The following is a 23240-nucleotide window of genomic DNA, read 5'->3' on the forward strand; positions in this document are numbered from 1 at the left end:
ACATTTTCAGCAAAAGCTCCATAGAAATGAATGGGAGACGCACAAGAACATGATTTCTTTACAAAATTTATATACAGCTTGATCGTAAAAACAAACAAACCCCAAAGCGGTTTACAACCCAAATTGGTCGGGTTTACAAAAAGAGTAAAACAATGCAATTGTTAGTAAAAACAATCAAAACATTCAAAAAGGGAATTCCAAATGCCATTAAATTTTGAATTCATTTTTATAAACACTGTATTAGGTTAAGTTTAGGTTAACTACAATAACAATCTTGTAAAGTTTAGTTTTTTATTTGTTTATTTTTATTATTATTATTGTTTGCACGTCCTATTTTACCTTGTGCTCTTATAATTTCATACTTATTTTTCAATAAAAAATGTTTTAAAATTCAAAAACTTAAAAGCAGCAAGAAGCTAAAAACACATCAGCATTCCAGATATCTGAGTAGCCAAGTCTAAACAAAAATGACCCCCCCCCCCATCCTTGCACCTTCTCCCATTATTTTCAGTGCGTGAAAGAACTTCCCACTCCACATTTTAAAGCACAAACTGTTAGGACGGCCCATTGTTAGTGGATATTAGTGACACGACAGCAGATTTCTCACAGAGGTCTGCCTTTCTTTAAATGTTAGCCCTGTGTTGTTTTCTCGCCCGGCACTGAGAACCAAAATGGGCCTGCAGAAATGTTTGCAGCCTCTGGCTGGGTCTTAACAAACAAGCAGCAAAGAGCAAATGGCTTTTCCCAGAAAGCTGCAGCTTCCTTCTTGGAAACAGGCGAAACTCCCAGCAAAGCCAATCCCCCAGGCATTCTGAATTTGCAAGGATCCAGCCTAGGGGAAGCTTTTGAAAAGTTCACCCCGGTCCCAAACAGCAGGGTCATCTTCTCGGAGCCGCCTTTCTCTTCACATTCCCTGGATGGCAGCCAACTCTTGGGACGGTTTCACTGGACCAGGGGTTGGCAAGGTTTACCTCACTTGGGCCGGTTCACTGCAGCGGAGATCCCTCCGTGGGCTGGATTGCACATGCACCTGCAATTTCTGGCATCTGTGCAGTGATTTTTCAGCACCTGTGCATGCGCAGACGCGATTTCCAACGCCACAGAAGCTAGTCCCCGTGCCACGCTGCGCCGGTTTAACACATAGAATCATAGAGTTGGAAGAGACCACAGGGGACATTCCAGTCCAACCCCCTGCCGAGCAGGAAACACCATCAAAGCATTCTTGACATATGCCTGTCAAGCCTCTGCTTAAAGACCTCCAAAGAAGGAGACTCCACCACACTTCTTGGCAGCAAATTCCACTGTCGAACAGCTCTTACTGTCAGGAAGTTCTTTCTAATGTTTAGGTAGAATCTTCTTTCTTGTAGTTTGAATGCATTGCTCCGTGTCTGCTTCTCTGGAGCAGCAGAAAACAACCTTTCACCCTCCTCTATATTACATCCTTTTATATATTTGAACATGGCTATCATTTCACCCCTTGACCTTCTCTTCTCCAGGCTAAACATACCCAGCTCCCTAAACCATTCCTCATAAGGCATCGTTTCCAGGCCTTTGACCATTTTGGTTGCCCTCTTCTGGACACGTTCCAGCTTGTCAGTATCCTTCTTGAACTGTGGTGCCCAGAACTGGACACAGTACTCCATGTGAGGTCTGACCAGAGCAGAATACAGTGGTACTATTACTTCCCTAGATGCTATACTCCTATTGATGCAGCCCAGAATTGCATTGGCTTTTTTAGCTGCTGCATCACACTGATGACTCATGTCAAGTTTGTGGTCTACCAAGACTCCTAGATCCTTTTCACATGTACTGCTCTCAAGCCAGGTGTCACCCATCCTGTATTTGTGCCTTTCATATATATTTTTTGCCCAAGTGTAGTACTTTACATTTCTCCTTGTTAAAATTCATCTTGTTTGCTTTGGCCCAGTTGTCTAATCTGTTAAGGTCATTTTGAAGTGTGATCCTGTCCTCTTGGGTATTAGCCACCCCTCCCAATTTGGTATCATCTGCAAACTTGCTCAGGATGCCCTCAAGCCCATCATCCAAGTCATTGATAAAGATGTTGAATAAGATTGGGCCCAAGACAGAACCCGCAGGGACTCACCAAGCGGGCGGCTCACTTCGGGGGCGGCCCGTGGGCTGGTTAAACAACCCCCGTCGGCCGCTTGTGGCCCATGGGCCTTAAGTTGCCTACCCCTGCACTGGACAAACATAAAACTCTAAGGGGGAGCAGAGCCGCCGACACACAAGTCACAAATCCTTGCAGCTTCCCAGCCTTCTCCAAGTGCAGGTGTTTGGCTCAAAGCAGTTGCTTAGGCTCCACATAGAAGCTCCCCTTCACCGCCCAACAAATGTGCTTCTATTCTGGCTGCCTTGTCAAGGAGCCCTGCTGGGAAAGAGCCAGGGACCATCAGGCCCTAAGGTGGCCAGTCAGGTATCTCGATGGCTTGCTTGCCTTTGGGTTTCCCAGCCCCCTGCCCTTGATATTTACATTATGAATGGTCCGTGCCATCATTTTAAAAAAAACGGCCGGAATAAGCCACTAGATGTATGGACTTCCCCTGGATCGAGGGACTTTTCTTCTTTAAGTTCTCAAAGTTCTTAACCTAGGTTGTCTCCTGATCGAGCCAGGTGTTTAACTGTGAATCAATCACAGCCAGTCAAGCCTTTGAAAAACAAGACTTTAGAGCTGTCGTGCCCCAAAATGGCAACTAGGCATTCTGTTTTGGTGACTGTAACCCTGGTTTAAGGAGGACTGTAACACTGGTTTAATGAGGATTGTAACCCTGGTTTATTGGGACGCGGGTGGCGCTGTGGGTTAAACCACAGAGCCCAGGGCTTGCCGATCAGAAGGTCGGCGGTTCGAACCCCCGCGACGGAATGAGCTCCCGTTGCTTGGTCCCAGCTCCTGCCAACCTAGCAGTTCTAAAGCACGTCAAAGTTCAAGCAGATAAATAGGTACCGCTCTGGTGGGAAGGTAAACGGCGTTTCCGTGCGCTGCTCTGGTTTGCCAGAAGCGGCTTTGTCATGCTGGCCACATGACCCAGAAGCTGTACGCCGGATCCCTCGGCCAATAACGCGAGATGAGCGCCGCAACCCCAGAGTCGGTCATGACTGGACCTAATGGTCAGGGGTCCCTTTACCTTTACCTAACCTTGGTTTAAGGAGGACTGTAACCCTGGTTTTTGTCGTTTAGTTGCTGTAACCCTGGTTTGGGGTGGACTATAACCCTGGTTTAAGGAGGACTATAGCCCTGGTTTATTTGGCGCCTAGCTTCTATATCTGAGTTTCTAGCACTACTCGCCTGAAGTAACAAAGGCGACACATCTCAAGCCTGCCTCACAGCAAGCTGGTTTACTCGGAGGCTTTGAAAACAAGAGGAGAAATGCCTTGCCAAATGGGGGAAAGCAAAGAACGTGAAAATTTTTGCATATCAGCAATGAGATGCTCCTACAGACACACAGGTAGTGTGCAGCTCAGAGTTAGTTATCAGAGGAAGCGCATTGGGGAAAATCAATTCGCTCCGCTCTCCTCTCTGAAGAAGAGAGCTTTCGACATTTCTGAACTTTCCTAGCGAAGCTGAACATCATGTTTTGTTCCCAGCATGCAAGTGGATTATGGGAAGCAGGCAGCAATCTCTCCCCCCCCCCTCTGTGTGGAAACAGAACCTTTACCTCTGAAGACCTATCTAAATTTTGACGCAAATGCTGAGAAGCTTAGAAGTGAACTTGGCACAGCCGGCATGCAAAAATATTGCGGAGCTCCAGGGAGGGAGCGTCCAGCTCAGCGCCTGCCTTGAATGCAGGAGGTGCCGGGTTCAATTCCCGGTGTCTCCAGGTAGGGCTGGCAAAAGTTCTTGCCTGTAACCCTGGAAAGCCACTGCCAGTCAGAGTAGACAAAACTGAGCTGGATGGAGTCAGTAAAAAGCAGCTCCTTGTGTTCTTGTATATTTTTAAGCAGCAGCTGTGGTTCAAGACAGCTGGAGGGCACCAGGTTGGGGAAGACTGCGTGGCAGGAAATCTAGATAGCTATGCCTTAAAAAGAAAAAGAAATTAATCCCTGTTTGGTCATGGTCACAAGAACAGCTCTGTTAATGAAGGAAGCAATGCGGAAGGAACTGTTTTGGAGAAAATCTCTTTAAAGGGGGACAGGCACATACAATCACGTTTTTTAGGATTATTGTTAACATTTATCTACATATCGCCATCAGGGCACAAGGCTCTGTGCACAATTAAAATAATAAATTCTGCCACCTCCTTTCCACAGGTCTGGATTATTATTCCGTTTCAGCACTTCATGTCTCGTGCTACTTACTTAACTTTAGTAACCGCTTTTTGATCTGTTTCTTCCATGCGTACAGCTGAAACGGATGCTTCCAGCCGTTGTCGCACGTAACCTGCATGGTATGCTATACACGCAATGAAAATATTTGGGTGGGGAGGGGGAGAAATCCTGCCCCAAAGGGCATTCAATCGGCAACAACAAATATGAACGATGTGATTTTTTAGAAAAGCCGTAGTTTGTAATGCAATCTTCACAAGCCATTACCTTCAGGTACGCTAAAACAGCTGTGCCTTATTTTGTGACCTCATCTTCACGCATCAGGAGAGGTCCCTAAGTTGTGTGCTCAAGATAACGGCAAGTGGGGCATTATAGCCTCTCGACCATCCTTTCATACCACTCATGCTTAGAGCTGAAACGGCAACACTATTCTCGCCAGCGATGGAGAACATTACATGCAAAAGTGGCTTTGCATAATTCTTTTAAGTCCCTGCAGATATGAAGCTATTGTGTCAGGACGAAAGCAGATTAGAACCATTCCCTCCACCAACGAATCCACATGGTATGTGCAGGATTTTTCTTGGGCAGGCAGGAGTGTCCAACACACCGGCCCCTCTTTCAATGTGAAATGGTACAGTCCACACCACTTGAATCTCCAGATAGTGCGGTTCATTTTTTGCCTCCACATTCCACCTTTCCAACGACCCTGGCAGACCAATTGACTCTCCCTCTCCTCATTTAATTCCCACAACGGCCCTGTGAGGTAGGTTAGGCTGAGAGGCAGTGACATGTTCTGGTTATCTCCCGCTTGGACTACTGCAATGCGCTCTACGTGGGGCTGCCTTTGAAGGTGACTCGGAAACCGCAATTCATCCAGAATGCGGCAGCTAGACTGGTGACCGGGAGCGGCCGCCGAGACCACGTAACACCGGTCTTGAAAGACCTTCATTGGCTCCCATTGTTCTGCCCGGACACCAAGGTTCAGTGCCGAGGGCCTTCTGGTGGTTCCCTCACTGCGAGAAGTGATGTTGCAGGGAACCAGGCAGAGGGCCTTCTTGGTGGTGGCGCCTGCCCTGTGGAATGCCCTCCCAACAGATGTCAAGGGAATAAACAACTATCTGACTTTTAGAAGACACCTGAAGGCAGCCCTCTTTAGGGAAGTTTTTAATGTTTGATGTTTTATTGTGTTTAATTCTGTTGGGAGCTGCCCAGAGTGGCCTTCTGGCGGTTCCCTCACTGTGAGGGTTACAGGGAAGCAGGCAGAGGGCCTTCTCGGTGGTGGCACCCTCCTAATGTAAAAAACAAACAAAAAACCAATCTGACTTTTAGAAGACATCTGAAGGCAGCCCTGTATAGGCAAACTTTTTAATGTTCTACAGTGGTACCTCAGGTTAAGTACTTAATTGGTTCCGGAAGTCCGTACTAAACCTGAAACAAACTTTCCGATTGAAAGTAATGGAAAGTGGATTAATCCGTTCCAGACAATGAAAAACACCCCCAGAAAAGCAATTTAACACGAATTTAACACAAATTTTACTGTCTAACAAGACCATTGATCCATAGACAATAATGTAGAGTGGTGCCTCACAAGACGAAATTAATTAATTCATTCTGCGAGTTGCTTCGTCTTGCAATAATTTCGTCTTGCGAAGCGCAGTTAGCCGCGGCAAAAAAAAAAAACCCGCAAAAAAATTCATCTTGCGAAGCGCGGCCATAGAAAACTTTGTCTTGCGAGTCACCAAAAACATCGCAAAACGCTTTCGTATTGTAGACAGTATTGTAGATGAGAAAAACTAACATTTACAGTGGTACCTCTGTACTTAATTGGATCCGGGGGGCATTCACACCCCTAAAAGCACTTAACCCAAGGGGTGATAGCGCCCGTGCACGAAGTGCCGATAGAATGTTTCTGCGCATGCATGAAGTGCGCAGATCGCTTCTGCGCATGTGCGCGCAGTGTTTACTTCCGGGTCCGCGGAGTACATAACCTGAAAGTACTCAACCTGAAGCGTACTTAACCCGAGGTATGACTGTATCATGTTTTTATGTGTTGGAAGCCGCCCAGAGTGGCTGGGGCAATGCAGCCATATGGGTAGAATATAAATAATAAAATGATGAACCTTGAGCCACAGGTGTCATCCTTCTGGCCCCACTGGCCCCAGAGTCAGAGCCACAAAAAGCTTATTCCGCCAACGGCTCTCTTCCTCACCTGCCCTGCCATGGTAGTTCGCCACTGCCAGCCGCTCTGCTTATGCTCAGGAACTAACAAGCTCGTTAGGCACGTGTCTGGGATGCTCCATCGCTAAGGATCACTCTATTTAGTCACCGGTAATTGAGTGGCATTTGTTTGATCTCCATTTGGAAGATTTATGGGTTTTTTTATTTCTTTCCATGTGGCAAGAGCAGAATATTAAAGCGATTTCATTGATTTCCTTTGAACACACTGAATGGAGGAGGAAATCCAACCCGCTGGACGTTTTAGCGCAATGCTCGGTCGGGCACGTTGTAGCAGCTGGCATTGCTGGCTATGCAAAGGGTGAAAAGGAGGAGGAAGGAGCATGCAAGGGCGGTAGCTGAGGGGCAGGAGGTCTCGGGTTCAAATCCTGACCCAGCAGCCTCTTCTTCTGTTCTTAGGCCCGGCTCCTCCATGGTGACCCTCCTTTTTCTTGCAGCAACTCACACTCACCAGTGCTTGAGAAAGACTCGACACTGAGGCCCCTTTCAAGGAGGAGAGAGAGAGCTTTTCCACAAGTGTGAGCTTACAACAGAATAGGTTTTGGCCTGCATATCATAAGGAAATGAGAAGAGAATGCTAGATCAAGCCAATGGCCTAGTCTGTGATCCTGTTCTCTCAGTGGCCAATGAGATACTCATTAGAGTATCTAATCGACTCTCGGCCCAGTATCCCTGCATCTCCCCCCCCCCATCGTTCAGCCCTGAGGTCCAGCTCCGAGGGCCTTCTGGCAGTTCCCTCCCTGCGAGAAGTGAGGTTGCAGGAAACCAGGCAGAGGGCCTTCTCGGTGGTGGCTCCCGCCCTGTGGAATACCCTCTCATCAGATGTCAAGGAAATAAACAACTATCTGACTTTTAGAAGACATTTGAAGGGAAGCTTTTAATGTTTGATGTTTTAGTGCCTTAGAGTCGGACACGACTAAACGACTAAACAACATTATTATTATTATTATTATTATTATTATTATTATTAGCTGCCCAGAGTGGCTCGGAAACCCAGCCAGATGGGTGGGGTATAAATAAATATAAGGAGGAGGAGGAGGAGGAGGAGGAGGAGGAGGAGGAGGAGGAGGAGGAGGAGGAGGAGGAGGAAACCAGCAAGCAGGATCCAAACACGAGAGCAACTCTCCCCTTCTGTGGTTTCCAGAAACTGGTATTTCTGCCTCTGTCCCATGGAGGCAGAGCATAGCCATTCTGGCTAGTAGCCCCTGACAGCCCTCTTTTCCTCTTTCAAAGCCATCCAAGTTGCTGGCCATCGCTGCTTCCTGCAGAAGCGAGTTCCACAGTTTAACTCTGAAGAAGGTTTTTATTCAGAGCGCTGCCGTCGAGCTCGGATCCTGCCTGCGATCTCCCCCATGTGGGTCGCCACTGCGAGAACCAGATCCCGGACTAGGGGGGCTCGACCCAGCAGCCAGGCTCTCCTTAACTTCTTCTGGTTCTCGGGGTTTGCCACGCTGCTCCGCTCTGCCAGGAAACGTAGGGAACACACAGCCTGCGTGGCAGAAGAATGTGCAGGAAGTGCGACCTCCCTCGCACCCCCCATGTTTGGGAAACGCTGCTAGGGAGCTGGAAAACAAACATGGCTCAGTGGCGGAGAGATCAAGACAGAATGTTTACAAAGGCCGTACGTAATGAGAAAGAGCACTGGGCAGCCACAGCAGAGCACCACGTGTGTTGACGGCTGCGCTGCAAAGGGATGTTGGCAACGCCTAGGAGAGGCTCTCGGGCGTTCCAGTTGCACAGAACAGCCCTCCCTAGCAAAGCCAACACTCGGTGGATTTAATTTCGGAGATGCTTAATTTTTGCTGTCACTGGTATTATAATTTTGAATTGTTATTGCCAAGCCTTATTACGAGTTAGGTGGAGGTGCAGTTTTACTGCACACTTAACTGAGATGTTTTTATTTATTGTTGAGGACTAGGGCTGGGCGATATCTGGTTTTCAACATTGCGATATATCACCCAGCTAAACGTCGCGGTATTTCAGACATCACATCGGTATAAGGATAGAGCTACGCAAAGGCATTGGCTGGCTGCACAATTTTTCCCAGTTACAGGTAGGTAGCCGTGTTGGTCTGACGTAGTTGAAACAAAATAAAAAAATTGCTTCCAGGAGCACCTTAGAGACCAACTAAGTTTGTCATAGGTATGAGCTTTCATGTGCATGAAGAAGTGTGCATGCACACAAAAACTCATACCTATGACAAACTTAGTTGGTCTCTAAGGTGCTGCTGGAAGGATTTTTTTTATTCAATTTTTCCCATATTATGATTTTCACACAGCACACATACACACACACACCATGATTCATGATATGTTTCCAGGACAAAAATTATGAAACCGACATTGCGATATGGACTTTAAAGCAGTTTTGGATGACATATTGCCCAGCCCTACTGATGACTACTTCTGTTATATTTTTGCAATTATGTAAATCTTTTTTTTCCCTAGCCTTGAGCCTGGTTTAACTAGGGAAAGGCAGCATACAAATAAATGTCAATGAAATTGAAGTGCCCTGAACTGGTTTTCACAAGGACTTGTTTCAGATTCACCGGTTCATCACAAATCCTAGGCTCCTGGCTTGAAACAGGTTTAGGATTTGTGCTGATAAGCTCAGGCACTACAAGAGGCAAATGTAAAGGCCTCTGACCTGCTGGAGGTTTTAGAAGCAGGAGGAGCTAGACAGGAGGAAGATTGCTGGAGACGATATCGTGTGTTGATGGAACCTTCCTCAGTCTATGAATTCTGGCAGGTGAATCACACAACTGATATAGAACATCTCTCTCTCTCTCTCTCTCTCTCTCTCTCTCTCTCTCTCTCTCTCTCTCACACACACACACACACACACACACACACACTGCAATGCAATTCAGCACAATCTGGTCCAACTGCAAAAGCAACCCTCAAACAATCAATATCTGGACTAGACGGGCTTTTGGTCCGATCCAGCAAAGCTTTTCTTATGGTGTTAGGGTGCCAACCAAGCAGTTTGTGTACCCCAGAGTCAATGCTGGGTTGCAACACCAGCATGACAGGCTACAGTCAAGGGCCCCGATGCTGGAAGACACAGGACCAGACAAAAGGAAAAGCACCGTGGAATTTGCTACCATCGGTTAAGAGCCTGCCGGATCAGATCCATCGAGTCCAGCATCCTGTTTTCCCAATAGCCAAGGGCGGAACTTCCCCCCAGTGATGCTATGCCTCTCCCAAACATCGACATCCTCCTCTCAACAATTGAAAACGCCCTCGTTTATTCCAGTGGGGTAGGAGAGCTGAAAATATTGCTTTGGTTTCAGATGGTACCTGAGTAGGTGACTCTAAAAAGCCCCAGACAGAAATGTTCATGGCCCTCTAGCAGCTATGGTGGCTAACTAACCAGAAGTAAAGCCTTTAGCGTTAACTCTGGAAGAGAGGTGTGGAAAATGTTTCTGGCTTTATATCCAAAACAATTAATTTTGATACTAACTATACGCAGGTGGCGCTGTGGGTTAAACAACAAAGCCTAGGGCACAGCAAAGTGCAAGTAGATAAATAGGTACCGCTCCGGCGGGAAGGTAAACGGCGTTACCATGCGCTGCTCTGGTTTGCCAGAAGCGGCTTTGTCATGCTGGCCACATGACCCGGAAGCTGTACGCCAGCTCCTCGGCCTATTTAGCAAGATGAGCACAGCAACCCCAGAGTCGGTCACGACGGGACGTAATGGTCAGGGGTCTCTTTACCTTTTTATACTATACTACTGCACTGAAATGTTTAAATGGTTCTTTGATTGTCCTTGAATCTTCCCGCTACACTTGCCATCCTCCCCTGCCACACCCTTTGAGGACCACTGCTCTAACCACTATGCCACACTGCCTCTCATATATCCAAGGCGGGGGGGGGAGAAAGGGGAGCGGCTGGGGCGTCATCTTGGCTTTAATGATTACGTTTTGAATCGGGTTTGGAATCTGATCAGTCATCGAACAAGTGCCAAGAAGATTAAAAACAATACCGTATTGGCCCGAATATAAGCTGCACCCGAATACAAGCCTTTAAAAACCTTTAAAATTCGGGGGGGGGGGGAGAAAAGACAATACCTGAATATATGCCGCTCTCTTAAAATTCCTCAGGCACTCACACCCGTTCCATCTTACTGTATGTCTGGTTCAGCAGCGATATCGTAAAAGAGCCAATTTTTGTAAGGTTGTGAAGTTAAGCCGCACTTTAACTTTTCTTGGTCAGAATGGGGGGTGGAGGGGAGTGAGGCTTATATCCGGGCCAATACACTAATTATCCATTTCTCCTCTTCCAAAGAAGAAAAACTTGAACCAATAAGGCAGACTTCCCCAAACTCGGCCCTCCAGATGTTTTGGGACTACAATTCCCATCATCCCTGACCACTGGTCCTGTTAGCTAGGGATGATGGGAGTTGTAGTCCTAAAACATCTGGAAGGCCGAGTTTGAGGGTGCCTGCAATAAGGAGATAAATGAGCTGTCCCTGGACAGTCTCATGCAGGGGGCTAGGAAGCAGCCGAGTCAGACTGGTCTGCCTAGCTCATTCACTGAGCAGCAACGCTGTCTCTCCTGGGTTTCAGACAGAAAGTGTTTGAAAGAAGAAGAAGAGGGGAAAGCCATTCAGCTCACGTCCTTCTCTACTTGTTGTGAACTAGGCAGGAATTACTTCTGTGCAGTCTTGGTGAGCACTGCACTGTAAACCCATACACAAATCCATTTACAAATCCCCAATATGCTGTGAACTTGGCCACCGTTTTATTTACCAGGGTTTGGAGAAGGAGGCCCGCACTTAACCGGTCAGCTAGGGCAACAATAATTTTAAGCAGCTCTCCTCCCTACCACAGCCCTGGTGCCGAACAACGCACAATCTGTCACCAGTTCAGGGATTATGCAAGGAAGAGGGGCAGCAAACCCCAGAGGCGTTTGAGAATGTGCTCGAGAAATGGTTGCATTTATACAGAGACAAAAAAACAAGACCAAAAACAAAAAACCCATGCCAGAAAGAGCCGTGCTAAACGTAAAAAACCTCCGCCTGGTCCAGCACTCAGGCCCCAAACACAGGCAGGCAGCCAGCCTACAGAACTGGAGAGTTGGATGGACCCCAAAGGCCATCTAGTCCAACCCTCCTGCAATGCCACTGAAGTATCCCTGGGAGATGGATATCCAACCTCAGCTTAAAAACCTCCACCGCCTCCCGAGGGAGACTGTTCCACTGTCAAACAGCTCTTCGCATCAGAAAGTTCTTCCCGGTGTTTAATCAGAATCTCCTTTCTTGTAACTTGAAGCCACGGGTTCGAGTCCTATCCTCCGGTCCGGAGCAGCAGAAAAAGAAGCTTGCTCCCTCTTCCATGTGACAGCCCTTGGGATATTTGAAGGTGGCTCTCATATCTCCTCTCAGTCTCCTCTTTTCTAGGTTAAATATACCCAGCTCCTTCAACTGTTCCTCATCAGGCTTGGTTTCCAGACCCTGGATCATCTTCAGCGCCCTCCTCTGCCCACCTTCCTTCTTAAACTGAGGTCCCCAGAACTGGTCACGGGACTCCAGGTGGGGTTCTGACCAAGGCAGAATAGAGTGGAACTACTACTTCCCTTGACCTCCCCTCCCCCCAACTCCCGGCGGTATACTACCCCTGAACATGGAGGTTCTGTTTTACTATCACGGCCAAGCTCTGCAAAAATAAAAACATAAATGATTGAGAGGGATATAAAAGCCATCAGCCTTCAACCTGCCTGACCCTGTTGGACCAATGCAGCCCCAGTTAGTTACAATGTCATTTTGCCCCTTGGGGGGGACTAAGTGGCAGCCAAAAAGTCATGGAAGGTTTCCAGGTGAGACCTTAATACGCCAGCAGGACGTGGGCAATTTAAAAAATTGTTATTATTCCACCACAGGCTCCTGACCTTATGGCAGACAAGCCACAGCTCAACTGTACAGCATCTGCCTTGCAAGCCAAAGGGGGGCAGGTTTGATCTCTAGGTAGGGCTGAGGATGTTCAGGAGAGCCATTGCTGCCAGTCAGTGCCGGCAATACTAAACTAGGCAGGGCAGGGGTCTGACTCAATAGAAGGCAGCTACTTCCTATGTTCCGAATACCGGCCTGGACGCCCCCTCCAACCTTCTTTTCTGGCTCTCCCAAGAGGAGTTGTTGTTGTTGTTGTTGTTTAAATTTGCATAAAAGCAGGAATCCCCCACCTCTTTGGTGTTACTCATCCGAGAATGCAAAGCAGATGCACACGTACCCAGGAATAACCTACACCAAAACCAGCGCGATTTACTTGGAAATACACCTGCAGAGTTGCCTGCAACTTCGAGATACCCTTTTACACCATTCCCGAGCTGTCTCCCAACGCCCCCCCCCCAAGCCGCTTTTCAAACAGGCGCCACCCGCACCACCTCTTCACACGTTACATTTTGCGCGCGTGTATCAAGTGCGAACGTAGCCAAACACGTGCAGCACACACTGCATCAACGTGACCGGACCCGTCGTGCAGCGTACGGGCGCCTCCGGGAGCCGAGCTCCGCGGTGGGCTTGTTGCTAGGTCCACGTCGACCCTCGCGGCAGTACCAACGTCTAACGCTCGTCAGAACGCGCCCGACGCGCGTCCCATGCGCGGCTGCTCCGCAGTCCAGCTCCGGACCCGCATCTCCCTCCAGGCGCGGCCCTGCGAGGCCCCCACCCAGGAAAGACCCCCCAGCCAGCCAAGCTCCCTCTCCGCGAAGCGCGGCGCACTCACCGGGTGCCTTTGTCGCCCATGGCCTCCGCTGGCGGCTCTCCTGCCGGGAGCGGAGAAAACAAGAGACGGGGGCGCGCTCCTTCGTTGTCCGGCGGCGGGCGATCGGGCTCGGCTTCTCCCGGCCTGCGCAGCCCGGGCACGGTAGGGACGGAGCTCCGCCCGGCGGCGGCGGATGCTGCGCGTCGGGAGCCACCAGCTGCAGCCAGAGCGCAGCGCAGGGACGAAGCGAGCGAGAAAGGAAGCGGCGCCCGCCTCGCAGCAGGAGTCCGCGCGGGGGCGGAGAAGGGAGCTGCCTGCTTAGAGACGCCCTGACATGCCTCCCCCGCGCTGCCGCCGCCGCCGCCGCCGCCTTCTTCCGGGCCGGGATTGGAGCGCCGCAGCCGCCGCGTAGAGACCGGCCGCTCGCGAGCAGCAGCAGGAGGAGGAGGAGGCGGCGCCGCCAAGCAGCAGCCCAGGCGCGCGCCCCGGATTCCCCTCCTCCGTGCGCGCGTCACGAGCGGCAGACCGCCGAGCCGGCAAAAAAATAAAAGAAACCAATCCCAAGGATGGCTCGCCTCCGCCCCTGCCCGCCTCATCTCGACATGCGGCGCGCCTTCGGGACGCGTTCGCACGTTTCCCCGCGCGCGGGGTCAGGGCGCATAGAGCGAGGCTTGCGGAAAGGGTGGCATCCTGCTAGGATTTTCGCTTTGGGGGCCGATGCGTATGATTGTAGAGCTTGGGAGGGAGCCCAGAGTAGGGTTGACAACTTGGTTCTGGCAAAATAAAGGACTGGGAGGGGCGTGGGGGGGGGGCAGATCTTTCCCCTTCTATTTGGTGCTGAAGTGACTTCAAAGCAATCCATTACAGTCTATTGCAGCCTAAACGCTCTGGAATTTGTCACACACATGCCGGCACACACATGAATGTGTAAATCTGTCTGTGCTTGGCAACCCAGAGTTTTAACTACCTACCTCCATGGCCTTTTGCATACCCTTTCAAACACATGCATTTGGAGAGGACCCCTAACTTGGGGGAGAGAGAGGGGGGACCTGAAAGACAGGGGGAAACTCTATCAATACAGGACTAGCATTTTACATTTGAAATATGGGGCAATCCTGTATTAAAAGGAATAATAATAATAATAATAATAATTTATTATTTATACCCCGCCCATCTGGCCGGGTTCCCCCAGCCACTCTGGGCGGCTTCCAAAAAAACAGAAATTCTAAAATACAGGAATAGGTGGCAACCCTCCCCGAGGGTCACCTAAGTCCAATCCACTGCAATGCAGGGATCTTTGGGCCAAGGTGGGCCTTGAACCCACAACCCTGAGCGTATGAGACTCGGCCACTCCACCTAAACATTAGGAAGAATTTCCTGACAGTAAGAGCTGTTCGACAGTGGAATTTGCTACCAAGGAGTGTGGTGGAGTCTCCTTCTTTGGAGGTCTTTAAGCAGAGGCTTGACAGGCATATGTCAAGAATGCTTTGATGGTGTTTCCTGCTCGGCAGGGGGTTGGACTGGATGGCCCTTGTGGTCTCTTCCAACTCTACGATTCTATTATTCTATTATTGGCACCTGTCTGTTCATGCCTCAGGATTCGAGGTGCAGACACCTGGGCAGGAACTTCCCCAGTGGAGTCTGTGAGAAACATTTTCATTCTGTAAATAAAGCTTTCTTGTTTTTGCACTTGCACTAAAACCAAGCAATGAGGATGTGATGGAAGAACACAGGGCAGGGCAGACTCCAGCCCTTTCACAAGCACAAAGAACCACCCCAAAGTGCATAACTCAAGCCAGTGAGCCCAGCTGCAAATAACATGTCATGGGGGTTTGAGTGTGTGTGTGTGTGTGTGTGTGTGTGCGCTTGTGAATATGCAGGGTAGGAACAAAGAGTGCAGCCCTCCCTCCACTCTGGAAACTCCCTGCCCACCGATATTAAGGCAGGTCCCTTTACCGTATTGTTTTTGGCACCTGCTAAAAGTATTTTCACTGCCTCCATGTGAAAATACTTTGGAGGAAGTGGAAATACTTTTAGCAGGTGCAAAAACAATACGGTGAAGGGACCTGCAGTGAGAGATTTTACTTTCTTGGGCTCCATGATCACTGCAGATGGTGACAGCAGTCACGAAATTAAAAGACGCCTGCTTCTTGGGAGAAAAGCAATGACAAACCTAGACAGCATCTTAAAAAGCAGAGACATCACCTTGCCGACAAAGGTCTGTATAGTTAAAGCTATGGTTTTCCCAGTAGTGATGTATGGAAGTGAGAGCTGGACCATCAAGAAGGCTGATCGCTTTTGAATTATGGTGTTGGAGGAGACTCTTGAGAGTCCCATGGACTACAAGAAGACCAAACCTCTCCATTCTGAAGGAAATCAGCCCTGAGTGCTCACTGGAAGGACAGATCCTGAAGCTGAGGCTCCAAACTTTGGCCACCTCATGAGAAGAGAAGACTCCCTGGAAAAGACCCTGATGTTGGGAAAGATGGAGGGCACAAGGAGAAGGGGACGACAGAGGACGAGATGCTTGGACAGTGTTCTCGAAGCCATCAACATGAGTCTGACCAAACTGCGGGAGGCAGTAAAATAAAAAAAATTCCTTCAGTAGCACCTTAAAGACCAACTAAGTTTTTATTTTGGTATGAGCTTTCGTGTGCATGCACACTTCTTCAGATACTGCGGGAGGCAGTGGAAGACAGGAGTGCCTGGCGTGCTATGGTCCATGGGGTCATGAAGAGTCGGACACGACTAAACGACTAAACAACAAAAAAGTATTTTCTGTCCAGGCTACCTTACCTGGAATTTTGACATGTATTTTATTTTTTAAGCTGCCAGTTTTGATGATTAAGCAGTATATAAACCCAATTAAATAAAATGAATAGGAAACTGCCACATGAGATCATTGGTCCATTCAGCTCAGCAATCCCTGCACTGGCTCTCTAGCATTTCTCCCAGCTCTTCTTGGAGATGCAGGGTTTGAACCCGAGACCTTCGGCATGCAAAGCAGATGCAAATATTGCTAAGGAATTACACGTTCGGAATTCTAAACCCACTCGGAAGCTGCTGGTGTGGGGCAGGTAATATTATTACTGTTTAGCAATCTATCAGGGGGTGGGGGAGCTTTTTCATCCCCCCAAGGGCCGCATTCCTTAATGAGTGGCCTTGTGGGGGCCACATGCCAGAGGTGGGTGGGGCCAGAGCCAAAAGAGGGTGGAGCAAGGGATCTGACTCCTTATAGCACTGCACAGCAGGCTACATTCCAGCCACACGGTGTATTGCATTTGTTTTGCAAAAATAAGTTCATTAGGCAAAACTGCATACAGAAACCTGTATATTAAGAGAGAGAAACACACGTTTGTGTTATTCTTTTTTTAATTGCAAACTGATCCAGAAATGTGCTGAACTATGGAAAAATGAGAAACGGGGAGGAAACCGTAACTGACCGATTCTAGCTGGCAGGAAAAGCAGTGTTTGGATGTTTGAGTCAGAAGCTTTGCCCATCTAACCCAGTCTTGCACGCTCTGGCCAGCAGCAGCTCCAAAGCCTTGGGCAAGCACTCTTTCCTTGCCCTACTGCCCAAGATCCATTTTTTTATTTAGAGACAAGGGGACTTGACGTGGGGCCTTCTGCACTCAAAGCATGTGTTCTGCGTAGACACAGGCCTAGGATCTTGTGGTCTCTCATGGAGAGAGTCAGGTCAGCCAGCCCAAGACTTCTTGGTGGAGGCAGCTCTCCCAGGACTGCGGCAGAGACGCCATGCAGTTTGAACAGAGATGCCAGGACCTTCTACCAGCTTCTAGTTGCAGCTCTGTTAACCAACCTAGTTCTGTTCCACATCAATTTTGCATGTGCTCAGTCTTTATTCTGTCCCATTTCCTGTGGATTTCCCCCCCAAAATTTTTTTGTTTAAGCTACATGCTTTCTCAGCAACCCTCCTAAAAAAAATTGAAAACTGCATTTCAAAATTTGGAAAAATGTGTAGTCTGTTACAGTACTCTCTTTGTCTGCAGTCAGGGGACGTGGGTGGAGCTGTGTTCTAAACCACTGAGCCTAGGGCTTGCTGATCGGAAAGTCGGCGGTTCAAATCCCCCCGACGGGGTGAGCTCCTGTTGTTCAGTCCCAGCTCCTGCCAACCTAGCAGCTCGAAAGGACATCAAAGTGCAAGTAGATAAATAGGTACCGCTCCGGCAGGAAGGTAAACGGCGTTTCCGTGCGCTGCTCTGGTTCACCAGAAGTGGCTTAGTCATGCTGGCCACATGACCCGGAAGCTGTACACTGGCTCCCTTGGCCTATAGAGCGAGATGAGCGCTGCAACCCCAGAGTCGTCCGCGCCTGGACCTAATGGTCAGGGGTCCCTTTAACTTTACCTTCCCTTGGGACAAAGTGCTCCATCATCTGTCGCTCCGTCTACCATCATCCAATATAAAAGACACCCGGTTGCTGTCTGACTCACAGGCTTCTCTCCCTTGTCTTGTGGCAGGGAGTTTCAAAGGCACCAGTTTCTTCAAGGAGTGTTTTCCCCAAGCATACGAGCCTGGGATTGGCCCAGGTGGCCCGAGAAGTGAATGAATGGTTCTCAGCCAGCTGGGAAGCTGGAGTCAGAACTGCCTCGGGGTATTGGACCTGGGTCCACCTGGCACGCCATCGCAGCTGCCCCCAGGCACACAAGGGGGGAGAGGACTGCTTAATCACAGAAGTGCAGGGCCCAACCTCTGCATCTGACTTGCTGGAACAGCTGCCTATAGTGGAAAGGAAGACTCACGAGACAGGTGTGGCTATTCTCAGACGTTTACACCTGCCTTTGGCTTGCTGGCTCCGATCTTGAACTGTATCCTGTTTCCAAAAGTGGCTGTTCGGATGCAAAGCAGGAAGTTGGTCACCTTCCTTACTTCCTTGTCCTCAGCACCTACAATTCAGAGGTATACTGCCTCTGGAGAAGGATGCTCATTTGCTTGTTTTATTGCTAACCATATTCATTTCCTGCCCTGCAACAAAGTTCTCCTGGCAGCTTGCAATAAACTTTTTAAGTACAGTGGTACCTTGGTTCTCAAATGCCTTGGAACTCAAACAACTTGGAACCCAAACACTGCAAACCCGGAAGGAAGTGTTCCTGTTTGTGAACATTTTTTGGAAGCCGAACATGCTTCGTTTTGAGTGCCACACTTCCAATTTGAGTGTTACACTGAGGTCTGTCTGTTTTTGCTATTATGTGTTTTTGTTTTTGCGGCTCTTTTTGTTTTGTTTTTGTGACTGTGTGGAACCCAGATCAGCTACTGACTGACTGATTGATTAATTGATTGATTGATTGTGTGACTGCAGTACATTGTTGATGGTTTCATTTTATGGATCAATGGTCTCGCTGGAGAGTAAAATCCAAGTTATAATTGCTGTTTTAGGGGTTCTTTTTAAAAGTCTGGAACGGATTAATCCATTTTGCATGACTTTCTATGGGAAAGCACGCCTTGGTTTTGGAACGCTTTGGTTTTCGAATGGCCTTCCAGAACGGATTAAGTTTGAGAACCAAGGCCCCACTGTATAGCTATTATTTCCAGCAACGATTAGGTTCCACCGATTGCTCTCAAATTTGTCCAGTTCTCTTCCAAAGCCATCTCAGCTACCAAAAGTCTGCAGGCAAAAGCTGGGAACTGCCTTGCTTTTTGCAGTCCCTCCGTGAAGGCTGAAGCCTCTTCTCTTGGACCTGAAGGCATCATATTCCAGGCCCACCTTTTCCTTTCCTGTCCTGGCTGCTTGAAGACAGAGGTCTGTGCTTACTTGCACATGGAGAGTGAGCCCACAGACTTGTGATGTCCCTGGATATTCTCTTGAGCCCAGAGACCACCAGCAGCAGCAGCAGACACAGGCAGGCTCAGAGGGAGACAGGAGCCTGGCATTGTCCTCCTCGCCACGAGGCCACAGGCCGAGAGCTCAGCTCCAGAGGACCACCTTCCTGCCTCGGTCCACACTCCCAATGTAGGCTCCAGAGGGGCTCCAGGCCACAGCGTTCACAGGTGAGCTGGAGTCACAAGGAAAGAAAACAGAGAGGCACCACGATGACAGATCACAGCCACTCCTTGGATAGTATTAAGAGGATGCTACAATTATTATTAGGGACCCAGGTGGCGCTGTGGGTTAAACCACTGAGCCTAGGGCTTGCTGATCAGAAGGTCGGTGGTTCGAATCCCCGCAAAGGGGTGAGCTCCCGTTGCTTGGTCCCAGCTCCTGCCCACCTAGCAGTTCGAAAGCACGTCAAAATGCAAGTAGATAAATAGGAACCGCTACAGCGGGAAGGTAAACGGCGTTTCCATGTGCTGCTCTGGTTCGCCAGAAGCGGCTTAGTCATGCTGGCCACATGACCTGGAAGCTATATGCCGGCTCCCTCGGCCAATAATGCAAGATGAGCGCAGCAACCCCAGAGTCGGTCACGACTGGACCTAATGGTCAGGGGTCCTTTTACCTTTACAATTATTATAACTATAATTATTAATTGAATTTATACACCACCCTATATCACAAATGTCCACAAATTCTAGGTAAAAAAAGGTTAAGGACCCCTGGACGGTTAAGTCCAGTCAAAGGCGACTATGGGGTTGCGATGTTCATCTCGCTTTCAGGCCAAGGGAGCCGGCGTTTGTCCACAGACAGCTTTGCGGGTCATGTGGCCAGCAGGACTAAATTGCTTCTGGCGCAACGGAACACCGTGATGGAAGCCAGAGTGCACGGAAACGCCGTTTACCTTCCCGCCTCTTTATCTCCTTGCACTGGCGTGCTTTTGAACTGCTAGGTTGGCAGGAGCTGGGACAGAGCAGCGGGAGCTAACCCTGTTGCGGGGATTCGAACTGCCAACCTGCCGATCAGCAAGCCCAAGAGGCTCAGTGGTTTAGACCACAGCGCCACCCATGTACCTATACCTGGGGGTCTCAGGGCGGTTCACAGAATAAAATCAAGATATAAAACCACTAAATACATAATAAAAATAAAAACAACAAACCAATAGCCCCCCACCAAAAAGAAAAAAGGAAAATCACATTTCAAAAGGGTATAGGATGTCAATCAGATCAACCAAAGGCCTGGTTTAAAAGGAACATTTTTGCCTGGTGCCTAAAGGTGTATTATGAAGGCAAACTTCCCTGGGGAGAGCATTCCACCGCCTTAACACCTTGGGACCAAGTTACCTATGAGATTGCCTCCCCCCTGCATGCGGCGACTCAACCACTTCAACCGGTAGAACGGGCAGTGCTACAGGTGCTGCAAAACATCCGTTCCGACGTGTGGCTGTGGAACTCCCTGCCTCTTGATGTCAGGCAGGCGCCTTCACTGTACTGATTACAGTGCCCACTAATAACATTCTTGTTTAGACAGACCTACCTGTATGTTTAGAAAGTCAATGTGTGCTTTAATTTTTTAGATTACGGTTATTTTCATTTTTTAAACTTTTGAATTATCTCACCGTTTGTTTTTCTAACTGATTACTTTCTTGCTTTTGCTTTGAGGTTTTTATAGCCAAGTGGTCATGCTTCCCTCTAGGATGGCTAAGGGGGGGCCAGGTCGCAGCTGTACACAGTGCCAGGACAGGAAAGAGAGCTCCTAGGGGATGGTGGCCTTCGAGGCGCACCGAGCGGGCCTTGCGCATTGAAGGCAGGCTGGTTGGCATTGCACAAGTCCAATCCTGCAAGTCACATCATCCAAGCAAAGCAAGAGACCGTCAAAGCTTTTTAAGCACCGGGTAACCCCAAACGGATAGCTCAGCCGGTTAGAGCATGGTACTGATAATACCAAGTTTGCAGGTTTGATCCCCGCATGGGAGACAACTCCATATTCCTGCATTGCAGGGGGTCAAACTAGACGATTCTCAGATGATCCCTGCCAACTTTGTGATTCTGTGACCTTTTAAGCTCTTTGCACTAGTTCAACCAGCCTGCCTTCAACAGCACAGTTGGAATCCCGTAAGTTAAATGCACCTAAGTGGAGGTCATACTGTACCAGGCATCTCCAAACTGCGGCCCTCCAGATGTTTTGGCCTACAACTCCCATGATCCCTAGCTAACAGGACCAGTGGTTGGGGAAGATGGGAACTGTAGTCCAAAACATCTGGAGGGCCGAAGTTTGGAGATGCCTGTACTGTACTTTCGGTAGGCGACACAGTTCTGTATTCTTGTTAAAGCCAAGTGTGTTGGGGGGATGACAGCCTGAGAGAAAAGGGGAAGGCTCTTTCTTTTTTTAAAACAAAGAAAAGAAATAAATCCGGATTTTGGTGTGCTGCAACCCCTAGAAGGTTCTTTCTCACCTGTGCACTCCAGGCAGGCTGGTCTCTAGCTTCCCCGTCTCCATGTTCCACAGGTAGAGAGCGCCGTCTGCGGAGCCAACCAGGGCATAGTTTTTATCGGGGCTGGAGAAAGAGGGAAGGAACGCCTGTCAATCAGTGGGATGAAGGAGAAGAGAGAGACCTGGTTCCAGGGCCATATTTAAGTTTGATGAGGCCCTAAGCTACTGAAGGGAATGGGGCCCTTTCTATGTCCAGCTGTCCTTTGTCAACAACAAATGGTCACTGTTTTTTTGTGTAGAATATATGCTGTATGGTCATTTATGGACCTAATAGGTATCTCAAGCCATTTGCACATGTTGCCATGCAACCAGTCCATGCAGAATGTAGGCACCCTATATGTTGTTGTTGTTGTTTAGTCATTTGTCAACAACAAATGGTCGCTGCTTTTTGTGTTGAATATGGTATATGCTAGATGGTAAGTTATGGACCTAATAGGTATGTAAAGTCATTTGCACATGTTGCCTTGCACCCAGTCCCTGCAGAATGTAGGCACCCTATATATAGAAAGGAACAAACCAGTGATAATTTAGGGGGCAGGCGAGCAGTCCGGGCCCATGACTTCCATCATAGGAGCCTACACAACACAAAACACGGTTGCTGTACGTAGGTTTTATTTTATTTGTTTTCTAACTTATATTTTGGAAATGTACATCCAGTGGTTTTTTCCCTTTAATTTTTTTGGGGCCCCCAAGGGAGTGGGGCCCTAAGCTAGAGCTTGTTTAGCTTATACGTGACTCCAGCACTTTCATCTGAAAGTTACCAGGCTGGCTGAGGAAAGCTGGATCCTTACCTGTTGACTTCAAAACGCCAAAGACTCACCTGAACACTGCTTTGGTCCCATCAGAACCGCACTTGAATCCCTCAGCCCTATGGAAACAAAAAGGGGGTCGTGAACCCTCGCCAACTCCGTGCAAACAGAAAGGGAGACATCTCATCCAGGTTCACATGTCTCAAATAACTTGCATCCTGGCCAGATTTTCCTGTGATACCCAATAACCAAAGGATCTTAAAAACCCATCCCTGTTAGGAACAGAAATGAGAAACCTGCCTGCTGAGCTCTTTCCTCAAACGAAGGAGAAGCCAGGAATTCTTTTCCGGTTTCAACTGCAATCTGAGCTAAAGAATATTTTGGGTGCTTCTAGCCTCTTGCTCGAAGGCAGCAGCCCCTGATGCCGATAGCCGAGTCCTGGATGGAAGATATCTTGCCAGCAACTTTAATTCTGAACCTAATAGGTCCATGTTCAGTTTTGAGTTGGGGTGAAATGCACGACATGTTGTTTTGGCAGAGGAATGTTCTGAACTCTGGATGCAGAGATGGGGAGGGGGTTGCAAGGAAGGTGAGTGGGTGTGTAAAGATAAAGGTACCCCTGACCGTTAGGTCTAGTCGCGGATGACTCTGGGGTTGCGTGCTCATCTCGCTTTACTGGCCGAGGGAGCCGGCGTTTGTCTGCAGACCGTTTTTCCGGGTCATATGGCCAGCATGACTAAGCCACTTCTGGCAAACCAGAGTAGCGCACGGAAACACAGTTTACCTTGCTGCCGGAGTGGTACCTATTTATCTACTTGTGCTTTGACGTGCGTTCGAACTGCTAGGTTGGCAGGAGCTGGGGCCGAGCAACAAGAGCTCACCCCGTCGCGGGGATTCGAACCACCAAACCTCTGATCGGCAAGCCCTAGGCTCCGTGGAAGCCCACTGTGGAA

General features: G+C 48.9%; 2 protein-coding genes across 3 annotated transcripts in view; both read right to left on the reverse strand.

Moving 5' to 3' along the window:
• Positions 1-13713, reverse strand: part of ARRB1 (arrestin beta 1) — a 111977-nt gene extending 98264 nt beyond the window's left edge. The window contains exon 1 of the mRNA XM_060273992.2: positions 13238-13713. Within this exon, the coding sequence (XP_060129975.1) occupies positions 13238-13257 (20 nt within the window). The 5' untranslated portion in view covers positions 13258-13713. The remainder of the gene's footprint in view (positions 1-13237) is intronic.
• Positions 13714-16570: 2857 nt separating this feature from the next.
• The window catches only part of ATG16L2 (autophagy related 16 like 2), a 46236-nt gene continuing 39566 nt past the window's right edge, over positions 16571-23240 (reverse strand). For both annotated transcript variants that reach the window (XM_088668890.1, XM_035115881.3), the window contains 3 exons: positions 22359-22406; positions 21501-21602; positions 16571-19229 (listed from right to left, as the gene is read on the reverse strand). In XM_088668890.1, the coding sequence (XP_088525016.1) occupies positions 19142-19229; positions 21501-21602; positions 22359-22406 (238 nt within the window). In that variant the 3' untranslated portion in view covers positions 16571-19141. The remainder of the gene's footprint in view (positions 19230-21500; positions 21603-22358; positions 22407-23240) is intronic.

The sequence above is a fragment of the Zootoca vivipara genome, chromosome 4 (assembly GCF_965207765.1).
Source record: "Zootoca vivipara chromosome 4, rZooViv2.hap1.1, whole genome shotgun sequence".
NCBI classification, from domain to species: domain Eukaryota; kingdom Metazoa; phylum Chordata; class Lepidosauria; order Squamata; family Lacertidae; genus Zootoca; species Zootoca vivipara.